This window comes from Anopheles arabiensis, chromosome 2, assembly GCF_016920715.1.
Source record: "Anopheles arabiensis isolate DONGOLA chromosome 2, AaraD3, whole genome shotgun sequence".
Classification (NCBI taxonomy): domain Eukaryota; kingdom Metazoa; phylum Arthropoda; class Insecta; order Diptera; family Culicidae; genus Anopheles; species Anopheles arabiensis.
Window position 1 is genome coordinate 40,573,292 of NC_053517.1, and position 16,543 is coordinate 40,589,834.

The following is a 16,543-nucleotide window of genomic DNA, read 5'->3' on the forward strand; positions in this document are numbered from 1 at the left end:
TTTAATATAGCACAGGTTGGTTGGTATTGGTTAATGGCGGGAAATCTACTGTACGAGCGCATCCGACTGCGCAAGATCAAGCCGAACCGAAGCGAATCCCGTACGTGGAAAATCTCTCCCAGTGTACCAATCAGTGTCCGGTGCGTTTTCCCTCCACAGTACGATTCACAAACGCGAGAGTGTGTGTTTGTGAGAAAGCATCACATACACCACCGTGCATGCGTGTTCGAGGCCGGATAGTTGTGGCCATCGAACCGGAGGAAAATTGGCCCACAACTCGCAGTGATACAAAACAGCGATAAAACTTTCCCCAGCACAGCACGGTTGAATGGAAAAGAAGAAGCACATCGATCGAATAAGGATAGCACCAGTGCAAGAAACACAGCGCTTTGGTTTTCCGACCAGAATCGTCTTCTCAAGTACGCAGTGTTTCCGTCTCGTTTCGGCACGGCATTGCGTTACATTGCCGCAGTTGCTCGCCGGGGTCTGGAAATTCGATGGCACCAGATATCGGAATGTGCGGGTCGCCGTACGCCCAAGAACAGTCGGTCACATGTGGTTTGGGCGAAAGGACGTTCGTGTGCAGTTCGTTGCAGCAGTTCTGGGCAGAAGTTGTCTGAGCTCGAGAATGTAGCACACGTTGGCAAAGGACAATATGGAGTTGCTGTTGGATTAAAGTGCAGAAAACAGTTGTTGAATTTTAAACAAATGATGTTTATCTGGTTGTTGATGTGAAGTGGAATTTAGATTGTTATATTGTTGTGCCTAAGACAGTGAGGTTGACACTCTTTCAAGTGTTTGTGATGGTTTAATATTGATACTGTTCAAAAGTTTAAGAAAGCCATTGTGAATCTGTTGTGAAGGTGGACAGTAAAGTTAAGTGCGGTGGTGAGCGAAAGAAAGGATGCTCCAGCAAGGATACTACGACCTAACACACACGGAAGCATCAAGTGGCAGCGAAGCGAACAATAATACACCGTTCTCGGTGAAGGACATACTCAATATGGTTGAATCAGGTGCCGGAGTGGTGGACGGGTATCTCAACTGTCAGATGGAAAGGTAGGTTGGAAAATGGCTAATATTGTGTGATTTAGATAAATTCATTCGATGCATATATTAAGAGTCGTTTTTTTATGCACATAAAATCAATTTTATGAGAAAATAATCTTTCATACAAACGGTTTGAAAACACTTACGTATCGCTCACTTCTATTTAAAATTTAATACCATTTTGCATCAACGGTTCTATTCTTTGTTGTTCCAGTTTAAAGTTTGCATGATATTCCTTCCTTTTACACGATAGTTTGATTGAATAATTAAGGAAAATATCATTCTATTTTATACCTACACTAGGCTACATTTAAAGTTTAACTTATTCATTTTTCTTGTCTATTTGACGATCTCACTTTGTCATTAATTTCGCCTCAGTATTGTTGAATAGCTTGTTTAGAAAGCTTGATAATTGTTTCAATAAAAATGTATTTTAAGGAAAATTGATATATTTGTCTAAAATTGTTCTGTTGAAAAATTGTTGTTTTAAGGCTTCTTCGGAGTTTGTAGAGTGTTTAATTTTTTTTCGTTGAAATGACTTATTCAGGCGAATGAAGGTTTACATTGCAATTTATTTATTAACAAATATTCATTTAAATCGAACCAAAATAATGATGAATTGTAGAAATTCAGCAAATTTGCAATTGGTGTGCTAATTGTATCTTGTTACTGACTCATTTTAATTATTTTTAAACGCCCAGGATTGGCCATATAGTGCTACACAGTTTGATTAGATTTGATATATTTTACATTTAAAGGTCGTTTTTGAGGGATTGATGCTTTTCTTCTAAAAATATTCAAAAGTTCTTCAAAGTTACTATCTCAGTCAAAGTCAAGGATAGTAAATTTATCCATCTTTATCCTATCCTATCTTTATGGTTGGTAACAAAAGAGCCTGGATTAAATTTAAAAACAGGAATAAGCATATACAGATTATTTTTCTTGTAAGTACTTCAACCTACGTGGTCTCACCGTCATTAAACAAGATGGTTGAAGTTATTTGCAATGAAAGGACAAACCCAACATACTCGAGATACAGTAACTTCACGAAAGAAATGTAAAGAATAACGTATAAGATTTAAGTGACTAAATATTAGATTAAACAAAAAGGCTAATTAGGGCAACTGGTAAAATGTTTCCGTAGATCTATTATAAATGAAAATAAATAACACATCAAATAGTCATTATAACCTAGTACGGAACAGTCCAGAGGAGAATTGTTCAAGTTCCTAATAAAATTGATCTATTGATCCCATCGTCCAGATGTGTCAAACTCAGTTGTTCGATGACCACTTCTTAACCCGAATATAATATCTACGTTGAATATTGATTCTAACGTTTGGGGAGTTGCGCGCTTGGAGTCCATCCAGTGTAGGGCTACCCGTTTCGCGCTCCGTTCGTGGGGCAGCAACAACGACTACACATCAAGGTGTTTGTTGCTCGGGTTACCCCAACTCGACGACCGAATACGAAATGCTGGACTGGCTTTTATCGTTGGGCTTCTCAATGGTAGCATAGATTGTCCGGTTTTGCTCTCGTCGATACAGCTGTACGTGCCTGCAAGAACTCTTCGCCCTCGGGCGATGCTGGCCATCCCAGAGACAAGGACCGCCTTCGCCTCCCGAGACCCGTTTTTGCGTATATGTCTTGATCTGAATGCGGAATCTGATGCGTATGAGCCCGGCATGACGATGGCAAATGTGTTGAGTCGCATTAATTTACTTCGCGCCTCTCGCCAGAATCTTTAGCGTCCTTGTAATTGTTATTATTGTTATTATTCTGTTATTGTAAAGCGTGTGACTATTTATGTTGTATTCCTATTGTACCCTTACATATATCGAGAGGGCTTATGAGGTCCGTCGATCATTTAATAAATATACAAATATACAAATAAGGGTGTTCAATTTCAAATATAGACTGGATTAAACATAACTTCGTAGAGACGCGGGAACCTTTTTTCATACTTACCATAGATCAATAAATCAACATGGAGGATTCCATATTCCAAAATTAAATATAAAATCTTTTTCTTATATTTGGCGTAACGTCCTACGTGGACATGCCGGCCTATGCAGACTTTCGAGACTTAATTCATTACTACGCAGCCGGATAGTCAATCCTTGCTACGGGGGGACGGTCCATTCTAGACTATATATCAAAAATAAACCTTAAAATTCATTAGTAACAAGTAATGGCATGTTCTAACAACTCTTCACCGTTCGTCCAATTTCAGCCCATCGAATCACTTCTCCTACCCGGCCTACTCCAGCTACGACACGTCCTACCATCCACCGGATCCATACGGCATGATCTCACACGGTTACCTCTCACAAACCCACCACCATCACCACGACCTCAACTATGGATCCGCATCGTACGACTTTGGCTCTTCATCGATGCCATCGTCCATCCTACCATCCCATCTACCTCCTCCACACTACTCACACGGCCAGTCATACGGCTCCTACGGTACGCACAGTACGCCGGTAATCGGTGCGACCAATGCGACCTCCAGCCCGGCACTCAGCTCCGTAGCAAGCTCGGTTGGCTCAGAGCTGGAGCTCGGTGGGTACGGTACTGTAGACAAATCCTCCCTCATGAACGGTCACGAGCATCCGTGCTCGAACTTCCTACTGCAAGACGTACGGCCCACCCTGCTGGACACGAGCACACCCTTAGACAGTGCGTCCGGCACACAAAGTCCAGCCGACGGGATCAAAATAAAGGACGAATCCTTTTCGAGCGTCTCCACGTGCGTCACGTCGGAGCACGTGCAGGAGTTGGACAGTTTGTGTCAGCTAAACAACAACAACACCACCGAGGAGGATATGCTGCAAAGTATGTTTCGATCTTCGCACGCCCTTTTCCGCACTTTATTCACACCGCATCCTTTCCATTCCAGAAGAATGCAGCACCCAGCTGGTCACCTCGTCGCGCAGCGAGCTGCGCAAGAATGGTAAGCTGCGCGCCAAGCGAAAGCCGCGCATACTCTTCTCCCAGGGGCAGGTGCTCGAGCTGGAGAGACGCTTCCGGCAGCAGCGCTACCTGTCCGCACCGGAGCGTGAGACGCTTGCCAGCATCTTGAAGCTAACCCCTACGCAGGTGAAGATTTGGTTTCAAAACCGGCGCTACAAATCGAAACGCGTACAGATCGAGAGTGCTTCCGTCGCCAAGTGTGACGCAACGTCCTCGACGGGTGTCGCCGGTCCCCGGTGTCCCTCGGACTCTTCCGGTTCTAGCAGCAAGGATTACGACGAACTGTCACCGGCCTTGGGCATGCCGACGGTAGGAACGCAGGGCACCGGGAGCTATGGAGCAGGATATCACGGGTCATCTGCTTCAGGAACAGCCGGGGCGATGGGTTCGGTTATGAGCTCGGGGGCCGGTTCGTCGTCTACGGTTCCACCGCCACCACCATACCCCACGTACGGCCTTCAGTACAGCGAACAGTACTCGTCCCCACCGCCCCCTCCTCCACCCCCAAACCCGTACTACGATCAGAAAGTTTCCTATTGGTAGGGGACCGATTGGTGGACGATTCGTTGTAAATATCTTAGATTCTTTACCAAAAACCTCTTACCAAGGACACCTTGCTTAGGATAATAAAAAGATGAAATAAATTAATGTAAATGCCGGTGGTGTAATAAATGTAGTCCATCATTCAAAAGAGCTCGACCGATACGAAGTTAGCAGTCATCGATCATCATATCGCGCTGGCACGTACGCAAATGCACATCTGGTTTGGACGTTCTGATCCACCCAAAATGGGGCCAGCGCCTACTGCTGACCCGAATCTTTTGCCCCGACGTGCTTTAAGTCGTAATTGTAATTTGATAGTGGCTCCCAAAACAAAAACAAAAAACGTCAAGAAATCCAGTAAGCGACCAGACGGCTGACACATCAGTTTGGTGTCGCGAGCTGCTAAAATGGCCATCCATCCGCTATACCACCAACGATTGACAGCGAATGAAACCCGATTCGATGCTGCCGTGTACGTGTGTGTGTGTGTGCGTCAAGCAAATAAAGACGAAATCGTTTATTGCTTGCTTCCAGCATTATGATCGATTAAGGCAGTTCATTCATTCCTTCGCCCAGGGTCTGCCTGTTTGACTGACGGAATCGCGGAACACTGATCCTTCCGTTTTTCTCCCCCACTGCTCCAACTCCCAGCGGCCCAGTTTCGGTAACACACACACACACTCGCACACACTATCCAAAGGGAAAACTCTCGCATCTTGCACCCCTGCGCGAGGTCGACCGGGGGCATCTGCTTTACGTTCTGTCAAGGAAACGATTAGCCCCCGGATAACCCTCACGATCTGTGCGCGCTCGCTCGCCCGATCGTAAGTCATGGGTGTAAGTGGCCAAGTGTTGGTATGTGTTGGTGCGTGGCTTTGAGCTCAAGGGATGAAATAGAACCGATGGCCAAATGCCATAAATCGTAGTTTTGCTCTGTGCGCCATCGTACGCCGGTGCGTGCTCTAATTGTGCGTGCAACGAACACTTTTCGCTTTGGTAGTGCCGTCCCTCTATGGTGCATCCCTTCTTCCGTTCTGTCTCTTTCTCGCTCTCTCGGTATGGCTTCACCCACCAATCGGGTTCTCTAGTGGCACCCATTAATTTCCCATCAAAGATAGAATGACACGCTTGATGCTGGCTCGCGAGGAAAATGAGGGACGATGGGAAAATCTATTCTTCGCGGAGGGCGGCTTCAGGCTTTTGCTCGTTTCACATTCGGCGCTGCTACGTCGGGAGAGTCAAGACGTCTGTTTTGGAAGCTTTTCTTTGTTATCGAACGAGAGGGAAAGTGGTTGGGAATTGTTGTTCTCGGCAAGATTGGATATTGTTTACGATGCGCTTAGTTTGGTGGCGAGGGGCGCATGAGATGCAAAACAGAAGCAATGTTTTGGGAAGCTGTGGAAATGTAGTGTGATGGATAACTTTATAAAAATAAACTTGAAAGGGTTTGGATTGGCGATAAACAATGAAATTATTATCTTATCTGCTAATGTTAAACAAACGAAGGGCAATTGCATTGCTCAACTGGCGTAAAATACATGCAGTCTGTTGATGTCTTCTACTTCTTCTTCTTATTTAGCACAAATGACGCATTTGGTTTAGGACTGCCTTACCCGATTTTGGGGTTTACAATCATTGTCTTGATTTTTCTCCCATAGTAAGATATGGTGGGTACCGTCCATACGAAACTCGAATTTATTTGTAAAATTCTGGTAATCAATAAAATAAATGATTAAAATACATACACCACCACTGAACAACAAGAAATCTCGTTACTCGTTTTTGCATCCAAACAACAACAGATAATGGTTTCTACAAACATTTAAAAGTGTATTTAATGCCGTTCTGTATTAGAAATTAAAAATATATGGCATTACAACTACACCAAGAATTAATTGAACATTTGAAGAAGATACTTTATGAAGTGTTACATGTTAAGTTAGAATGAATCTGTAACTAACGGTTAATCTGAATTCAAACCACCAAACGTACTCTGCGCACGTGCTCCGAAGCATCCGATAGTGCTGCCACCTACTGGCGAATAAGGCTTGTGAACGCCTGAAGGGTATGCAATCCGCGATACACGTTTTTTATTGGCGCTTTATTTTTTAGCTCTAGACGGTTATTTTGCAAATAGAGTTATTTCAGTTTTATTTTTTCAATATCTACGTATAAGATCGATGAACACTTTTGTACGGATAATAAATAGGTGTAACGCTACATCGAGAAACGGGCAGCTTTTCCTCATCGGCGTTGGACCAAAGCGTAGGGTGGAGCGAGAAACCGGTGCAGATGACCGGTGCATGAGCATCTAAGCCACGCTTCCAATTCATTGGTTTTAGCGACAGTTAATGCATCGATGGACCTCATAAGCCCACTCGATATATACGCGTTTAACAGATTTACATGGCTAAAGGCCAGCAGTGCCCAGGACGAAGGGTTCGGCAACATTATGCGACCAAGGATTAGTCGCATAATAACGCAAAGATGAAAAATGACTTATTCTTCTTGTGATTGGCGTAACACGCGGAAATGTCAGGCATTGAAGACTTACTCAATACCACTCAGCCTAATAGTCAAGTGACGGGCATGTTATTACGTTGAGCGAGTTGGTGACTGTACTACGGGACTGTGGCATTTCAAATGATTTTTTGTCAAAATTACTTAGATTCAATTTAGAAAGAGACGAATGTTGCATCTTTATGAGCCAACCAACTAGTAGTAGATTTCCATCAATTCCGACGGGTGTAGATATTCCATCTTACAGGGTTTTAGAAGTCACTTTCGAATGTAAACATAATACTTAACCGCCTACAAGATATTTTTCAACAGCTGTCCAATGGTGTATTTGCTTGATAATGAAATTTCAGTTTTTACACATGATTTTCAACAAATCACAAGGAACTGTCAAACTTAATCCTGCTGGAGATGTGTTGAAAATCATGCTGAAGATATTAAAAGTTATTATGATGGAAATTAAATGTTACATAGATGTAACTTATCATTTTGCACGCGGTGAATAACAATGTTTACATTACAAAGTGACTTGGAAAACCCTATATAACATCCCCCCAACCCCTCCAACGCTCTGCACTTACAGGGGCCTGAACGCTTTCCTCCTCCTTTCACCGCTTAGGTCCCGAAGCTCTAAATCTGCCCTTCTCCTATCCTTCTAGCGTAACTAACATGCCGTTTTAAGTTAAAAAACAGATAAAATAAACAATCATGAAGCGACTATTACGTAAAATATTTGGCAAGAAATATAAAATATTCAATCAATTATTGATAATTTTTTATAATTACTTTTTGTCATTTTTTTAATGTTTTCTACCAATCCACTTGACTTTTTACACAGCTGATAAACATTTGAATATAATACTAAATACTTTTTTATTGAAGTAATACAGATGTTTGTTTGTATGTTATGTTGACGATATTTTTCATATTGTATACTACTCTGTCATTAAAATATTATTTTAAACACTTATAAGTCACGATGAACGATAGTTTAATTATATTATGTTGAGATTTTTTAATTTTTTTAGTTTAACTTTGTCATTATTAATTTTCAATAGATATTTACAAATAAAAGAAAATGTTGCCTGTTCGAATAATCTCGACTCATATTTTAACTGATCGTTGCATTAACGTTAAGATACGAACTAGCTTATCTGCCACTACATTAAAAACATTATACTGTTCTTTGGTCCGTCCCATCCTGGAATTTGCCAGTGTAGTTTGGTGTCCCCATCACATCACATACATAGAAAAAAATGAAAAAAATCTGAAAAAATCACATGTGTTATGTTTCATCGTCTTCCCTGGTCAGACCAAATTCCACGTCTTTCTTATAATGTTCGGTGTTTATTTTTTGGCCTAGATACTTTACAGCATAGGAGAACTACTGCTCAGATAACTTTTATGCATACATTATTAATTGGAGATTTTGATGCACCTAAAATTTTAAATTTTATTTGCTTTTCTACTCCCTCTAGAGGTCTTAGAAGTAGAAAGCTACTAAAATGCCCTAGAACAACTGGTGTTGGTGCCAATGATCCACTGCTCAAAATGATTGATGTTTATAATAGGTTAGGGTTATCATCAGATTTCAATCAATCCGTTACTCAGCTGCGTCAGTATATTCAAGTTAGTTCTAGGGCCTTACTTTAAACATGTACATTGTAATCATTATCGATTATATTATCGATTACTCTGGTTAAGTGAGCTGTATACGGGAATGTAGAGGTATTTATCACAAAAGCTATTCAATAAATCAATAAATAAATCAGTATGGTAAAGCAATAAATCAGTATGGTCATTTTATGATTATCATCAACGTAAAGGAAAGGAATATCGTTTATTCTTTTTGAGCTATTCAAAATATTGTTAAATAAAATATGTGTTAAAATACATGGAGGTAATTGTAAAAATGCAGCTCAATCCACCCTATGATAAATATAAGGATAAGAATACTTATAATTTAATACAAATTATTTATATCTTTATAGGCTTCAGCTTCAACTTTTAATTATATTTGTTTTTCGAATTCATTTTTTGTCTACTTCTCCTTGCGTAACATAAACCCTTACTCGCATTCAAAAATAGCATTCAGTTGGTCACTTTCACCCGTGCATCGTTTGTAAATGAGATTCTCGATGAGCATATTGTCATTCAAATCACGCCCAAAACATCAAACCCCTCCGTCCGACCGTAAGAAGACCAGAACAAAAGTGCACTCACCACGTCGTTGGTTGTGACCGAGCACCAGCCGACTATTCAAATCAAATGGACACTTTCCCGGCGTGCCAATTCCAGTGTAGAGCTCACAAATTTTCCACTTACCGTGCCACCGCAACCAGCAAAGGGAAAAAAGGACACTTTGCCTCAAGCGGATTTGCAGCTTACAGGCGTCGTGTGTGTGTCGTCACCCCGTGCGCATCAGCCGGGTGGGGGAAACGTCGACAATCACCTCATCATGGTAGCATATTGTCCACGGTCACTCAACTAGAACAACACTTTATCGAGACGTACAAGTTCCCGCGAAAATAAAACGTTGCCAGCGAGAACGATGGGTCGGAACCGTTCTCGGTGCGGCTGAGGGTGAGCTGTTGCTCAACTTTGCCCATTGTTTCTCGATACACACATACTACACTCTTGGTGAGTTAATCTCCTTGTCGTTGCGCTTTCCCATTCTCGGCTGCAAGCGTTTGGATAATAGACACTAATTGAAATTACTGCCCGGAAGGTGTTACTTTTGTGAATTTGTTTTGCCTGCGGCTTTTGCGGGTGCTGGTTGAATCCGTCCAGCACATCCTAGTAACAAGCGAACAAGGTGAGGATGGAAATTATTCAGCGCCGCACGTGCACAGTACAAATGGACCCCGCTCCTGGTGGATAAATGGCCTGGAATGCATTGGCAAGCGTAGGATAAAATGTAAGTTAATTAGAGCCTTACAGTTCCGGTTCCGGAAATCCGTACGCTTCCGTTCGCACGTCAAAACAATGGGCAAACTGTGCGTGGTCGTTCGATTGTTCCGACTGCGCGATTGATATCGCCGATAGGGCCAAAAGAGCATGGACTTGGCGGGCACTGTAGGGTAATCAACATCAAATGACAGTGTAAACATCGCAAAGTTGATCATCAACTACAGCTACAGAGGAGGGCTTCCAAGTTCGAAGCCGATTTTGAAGTGTGTACAAAAGGATAGTGGAAGATGTAGGGTCGACATCTAGTCAAACAGCAACGAGCGGAGCTAAACAGTTCCAAAATTGTGTTTCGCCGGTAGAAAAATCTGGAGCAGTGATTTACTTTACTTTGCGCTATGAAATACGATACAAACACTTCCTTGGCCCCTTGCTTGTCGTTTTACTGCTCTCTTTCTCTCTCTCTCTCTCTCTCTCTCTCTCTCTCTCTCTCTCTCTCTTTCTTGCATTCGCCTGTTTCACCTCCAACGTAGAATAATGTCTGAAAGCTAGGGGAATGGAGAAGCAAGCTTACACAAGCATTATCGAATATCACTCGACGCGTTGGCTGAGTCGCTGTGGTCAATATTCAATTAAGCGAAGTGATCACTCATCGAACACTTTCCACGCTTGATGATGTATTACGCATCAGTCCTTGGAGTGTGAAGGGTGGGTTGGTGGGTGGGTTACTACTGGGACTGTGATTTATCTGTGAAGAGCACACTGTGGATGCAATTCGTTGCGCAAAAAAAAGGTTACCTCTTAAGTGGTATAAGAATGGTGTTGGTACTTACTTACCCGTGTACATACTGCTTAACACAAAAACAGTGAATCCTGAAAAGAGAAACAACAGAAGATTCAAAATTTTCCCTTCTCTAGTATTTCATGCAGGTTAAACATTCATTGAAAATGTGCATTTTAAAATTGAGACAAGATATCAAACCAGTAGAGTAATGCTTCCTTCTTGTAAACCGTTATAGCATTTTCACCTACAAAATAACTGCAATATATTGTGAAGGTAGCCATATAAACGTTTAATTAATCTAGATCAAAGCTTCCTAGCGATTTATAAGCACTTATCATAATCAATCATTATTATTAATTAATTATTATTAGGAGATCTTTGGATCCAAAATTAGTCTATCTGATTTCTATGTTGAAGAATGTCCTGGGTCTTAACATCCTGCGGGGAGCCTGAAGCTACAATTTAATAAGAATTGATGGGGCGTCTAACAAACGATAAGATGAGTTTATTGAAATTTCTTTCACCAAGTCATACATCTATGAAATATTGTTCATATTCCACTTTATCGAGCTAGCTGTGACATAAGTATGTATTCATATAGAAGTCACTGTTCGTACCACAAGATCAGTGGATTGGCTGCATCTGTAAGCCTGGATTTGACAATTAAGATAACTCTAAGTGAAACTCTAACAACAGATGCGTATAGTTGATGAAAAATGAAGAATGTGTGAATATTTGACAGTATTATTCCCAATAAAGTCTCCTATGTGATAAGACCATTTGAAAAGTGCATTGTTGGTACTAGAAAACCAAAGGCTCTAATTTTAATTTATTTTCAAGACTCTTGTTATTATTCTGTTATCTTATAATCATAGTCATGCCTGCCTATACTGGGTTTTAAATTTAATACAAAAAAGATGGATTAAGTACAAAGAAGACGGATAGTCAGTCCTCGCTACCTAGGACGGTCCATACGAGACATGAACGCGGCTCGACGGGCCGTGCAACTTGATGAATTTATGGGACCACCAGTTTTACTTATAGTTATTATTAGTTATTTGATATAACTTCAACACTCTGCTCGAATACATGGTGATGTAAAAAAAATCGTATCAATATAAGGTGCAACTAATAACAAATGTTCTAGACTGACATTCGTTCCTAAATCAAGTAATAGTTGATCTTGATACTTTGACGTTAGACTCTACTTAAAAAACGATTTATACATTTAACATCTTCACGAAGTAGAGACACTTAATAAAACTTCTATTCATGCCAGCCACTGGCTTGCCGTCAACAATCCAAGAAATTTGTTGTTCTACAAAAACGTTCTATCCGCTCTTCATTGTACAATATTGTTTCATGGGTTGTTGAAGTTTGACAAACGCATGATATTTCAGTTGAAAACATTGTAACTTTTTCCTACCATCCATGGATACCGTTGGCGCATTTCCTCGATGTTTTCTCCATGCTCAAATAAAAGTAGCTCATTCCCGAAAGTAATTCCATTAATAGTTTGTCGCTAATGTGTCCCCCTCCTCTTTCTTCCCACCCACGAAGGCGGTAGACGGTCGTTAGAACCCACAAAATTGCCATGATTCAGCATGGTTGAGCCATTCGCTTCGCCACATTGCCCAGGCGAACACCTTCATTTGCGCCTAGCCACAATGCATACAATGCTTTCTTCGGTGGTGGTTTCGCTTCAAAAACGCCAGCAAAAAGCAAAAACACACTCACCTTGAAGCATCGATCGCTTGTCCTTGCTATGTTTACCCATCCGCCACCGCACTACGGTCCAGACCTTCCTACCTACCAAGGAGCGCAGAATCGTCCACTAACACACGCGTTCAAGCTCGCCATTACTCCCGCCACCACGCGCACAGCGCGAAGGAAGAGAAACCAGCACTACAGGCAACCCGATAAGCAACCCTCTTCCAGTGATGCCCGCATCGACCGCGTTGCCCCGCTCGACCACGCTGCCCGCCCTGCCATGCGCGCTCTCACGCTAAACAAACAACCCTGAAAATATATCGCTCGAGCCGGCCCGAAGCTTCAACCAATCACGGCTCGCCTCTTATCCAATCGAAGTGCGCCAGAGAGTGGTGTACAGAGAACGGAGCACTGCGTGGCGGCCGGCTGGTGCGCGGGCGTGCGGAACTCGTGCTGCTCGTGGAAATGGGAAAAACGCTTTCCCGAGCACACGCGGTGGCTTGCGGGAAAAGTGTGCGCTTCATTCGTGCTGCTCGGCTCGTTAAGTGCGGTTGTGCTCTGGCCGGCTTGCGGGTTTGCCTCTGCGTCAAGTAAAGCAATTTTGCGGTGTGAAGGATTGGACTGTGAGAGTGTGAATTTCAGTGTGGATCAGTGGATATTCGTTGTTGCACCTGAGCGCTATCAGAACCAATTTAGTTTGAATGTGTTTTGTGATAAAAAGGATTAAAATCGTAGTTCGAACCCTCCGCTGTGTTTCTTGAGTGATTGTGCCGTGCCTGATCGTGTGACCTTGTTCAAGTAGCAGCAGCAGCAGCAGTGCCATGAGCTTGACTGCTTCCACCGCCAAGTCGATCGTCTCGACGCCCTTTTCGATAAACGACATCCTCACGAGAAGCCGCCGGGTCGAGCGCCACAGTTCGGGCGAATCGTCCGGCAACGAGGAGGACATGCAAACGTTCTACCATCCCCGACATCATCACAACCACTACCACGCACAGCACACGCGACATACGCAGCATGTGCGGCGAGGAACGCTGGAACCTTCCGGGAGTCCACGATCGACCGTCGAAGAAGGACTGTACGGAAAGTTGAGCATGAGCTACTACAACAACAACAACAACAACAATGCTACCACACCATCCGGTTTCCCCGTAAACGTGCCACCTGCCTTACGCCGAGGGTCGCTCGATTGTTTCATGGTGTCCGCCGAGCCGGTGCGTGAACATGGAGAAGACGTGGCCGCCCGTCCGGACACTGGTGACGGTGGCGGTGATGGTGGGAATCCGTCGGAACGGATTGCCAGCATGCTGCTGGAAGGGGCACGACCGTCCGCATCAGTCACGGCCACTTGTTACCGGCTGAGCAAGGCGGCCCATCAGCGCAGTGAAAGCCCCATCGATATGCGACGGTTGGCGGAAAACGATTCGGGTACGAATGAACCAAGAGTTGCCAAGGGTTACGGCAGTAAACAATTAGCTAAATGTGTATGATCTTTCCCCCGTTTTTGGGGAACAATTGATGTGCACCCTTAACTTAAATGCCTTTCGAAACACGTGCCTTCTACTGTGCTGTGTCTTGTTTGTCAGTGAATGCCTTACAATAAACCACCCAATCCCATTTTCTCCCCTGTGCAGATTGTGACTCATCGCCCTCGCCTTACACCGGTTCGTTGGGGCTACACGGTGGCCAGGCGACAACGCTGCACCCGAGCGAGGAGATGCCGTCCGCAAGGAAAAAGCGCTCCCGAGCGGCCTTCAGCCATGCTCAGGTGTTTGAGCTGGAGCGTCGCTTCGCCCAGCAGCGCTACCTGTCCGGGCCGGAGCGTTCCGAGCTGGCGAAAAACTTGCGGCTCACGGAAACGCAGGTCAAGATCTGGTTCCAGAACCGTCGCTACAAAACGAAGAGGAAACAGATCCAACAGCACGAGGCCGCCCTGCTGAGTGCGACCAAGCGGGTGCCGGTGCAGGTGCTGGTGCGGGAGGACGGATCGTACGGACCGATGCTGGCCGCCGGTCAACCACACTACGCCACCGGGCTGGATCCGGCCCTGCTGAACGTCTATCGGCATCAGGTAAGGATCAAGCCGGGAAGGACCTTATGCTTAGGTTTTCGATTTTGCAATATTTTCTACTTTCCATTTTTCCTTGAATTCCCCATCGCAGATACAGATGGCGTACGGTATGCCGGGAATTCCTTCGATGCCCTTCTCCTACTTCTACCCCTCGAAGATGGCCACCGTGCCGAACGGGCCGATAGCTCCTTCCGTCGTCCTGTCCGCACCGTCCTCATCGTCGTCCACCTCGTCCAACTCCTGCAAGCCGCCCAGCTCTCACCACGGTCCACTTCAGGGCGCATCTTCAGGGCCGCTGAACTTCTCCACCCGGTGCGATAGTGATGCGGAAAATGTAAACTCAACCGGACGAAGGTCACCCTCGGAGCTGTCCGGACCGGGCTCGGATGACGTGCGGTCGCGCAGCCGGATGGATGTGGATGTAAGCGGCCACTGCAGTGTGCTGTCGTCGGCGGGCGAAGGCGACGAGGACGAGTGTGAAAATGTGGAGATCGATTAATGTGGATAGGTGAGGCGGTTGTGGCTGGGTTAATGTGTACATAACGTTGTTTACTGTGAGTAGCGCACAAAAATACTCTTAATGTAGGTTAATAATGCTCCCTGTTGTAAAATGTAATGGAAAATAAATGATTTTTTGATAAATGACAAGTACAAGCAATTCATTTGGGATCATTTTTTGAAGACAATTAAATATACAGGGTTTTTTGATTTACTTGAGAAACTACGTAATCGTCATAATGTGGTATTACCATTGAACAAAAGTGGATTTTGCGTATTAAATCGTTCTTTCTCGACGTGAACCGTTGGAAATTGCATTTTTGTCATAATTTATACTGTATTGTGGGCCAATAACATTGTATTTTAGCACTGGCATTAACATGTGTGACTCAACAACATGCCCGACATGAGTTCAAGCCCAGTATGAACCGGACTAGTTCCCCATTCTCCGGACGAATTATCCTGCTTTGGATAGACAATTAAGTCCATAGCCAAGTCCATTTAGGGACGTATACGTTGTTCCACCGAATATTAAAACGAATATTGTACATTCTTCGAGTTGGCATCGTTACCGACTCGAAATAATAAACCAATAAATTACTCAATGGCATCCGCTCATCTATACTTTGTATCTGCCCAGCGCTTCCTTATATCCGATACATGGGTGGTCATTTGCGCGGGGTCGATTGGAGCAATGATCGATCGTAAAACTCACCACACCAACTTCATCCAGCGTCAATGATAGTGCCACCTAGTTAGGCGAAAGGGCAGACGGTTAGCATGGTCGTAAAATGGTTGCTAGCTCGGGCTAGCTTAACCATAACATATGCCCGCTGTGCTTGCGCTCCGCACAAACTCATTGTCAACGGAGGGGGCGGCAATGGGTGCCCCCCTATCGGTCGAGCGCTTTGCGTAAGAGGACTACAACCTTAACGCAAGATATTGCCCAGGATTCTGGAAGGTTTACGAAAGAGTTTGGGTCGTCCAAACTGACTACAGTTTCAGTCATTTAAGTCGAATTGCTTCATAGCTCGGCAATCGCAGCAAGGTGATAAAACAGCACTTGCACCGTGTGGCACGAGTGTGGCAAGTATGACTTCAGCGATCGGAGCTGTCGTAAATTCTTCCCTTTTTTCGTTGTTTGGATTTTCGACCAGCAAGTGGGGAGGTCCACATGGATCGACGAGCTCCGACACGATCACCTACAGAAAGTCATTTGGGGAAAACATTTGCCGAAGCCAACGGCACGGGTCTGGCTTTTCTGGAGCGGATCTGGTGAAAACAATTGTTCATTTAGAATTGCGCTCCCTCCTTCCCGAAGGTCTCGGGGGGAGGCCTAGTAATGACTGGTGGCGTCGTAAAAAACGTCCATGAAGTCGGCCCCCGCACGCGATATAAACAAAGGATGCGCGTTGCGTATCCGCCGTTATGCCGAGGAGGTTGCCTGGTTGGAGGTGCGACCTGCCCATGAACGGCCGATCGCACGC

The 16,543-nt window shown here is 44.2% G+C and overlaps 1 protein-coding gene across 1 annotated transcript; it reads left to right on the forward strand.

The window, feature by feature from the left end:
• Positions 1-541: 541 nt before the first annotated feature.
• Positions 542-15,189, forward strand: LOC120898216. The gene is made up of 6 exons (XM_040303760.1): positions 542-1,059; positions 3,284-3,888; positions 3,953-4,565; positions 13,281-13,915; positions 14,122-14,558; positions 14,650-15,189. Exons 1-6 carry the CDS (start codon positions 905-907, stop codon positions 15,055-15,057), a joined length of 2,853 nt encoding a protein of 950 aa, XP_040159694.1. The 5' UTR covers positions 542-904; the 3' UTR covers positions 15,058-15,189.
• Positions 15,190-16,543: the final 1,354 nt, after the last annotated feature.

Excerpts from the sequence above, each read along its gene's own strand:
- LOC120898216 (XM_040303760.1), top strand. The coding sequence starts at position 905 with ATGCTCCAGCAAGGATACTACGACCTAACACACACGGAAGCATCAAGT. Across the intron at positions 1,060-3,283 it reads CTCAACTGTCAGATGGAAAG|CCCATCGAATCACTTCTCCT; the intron begins GTAGGTTGGAAA and ends GTCCAATTTCAG. Across the intron at positions 3,889-3,952 it reads CGAGGAGGATATGCTGCAAA|AAGAATGCAGCACCCAGCTG; the intron begins GTATGTTTCGAT and ends TTTCCATTCCAG.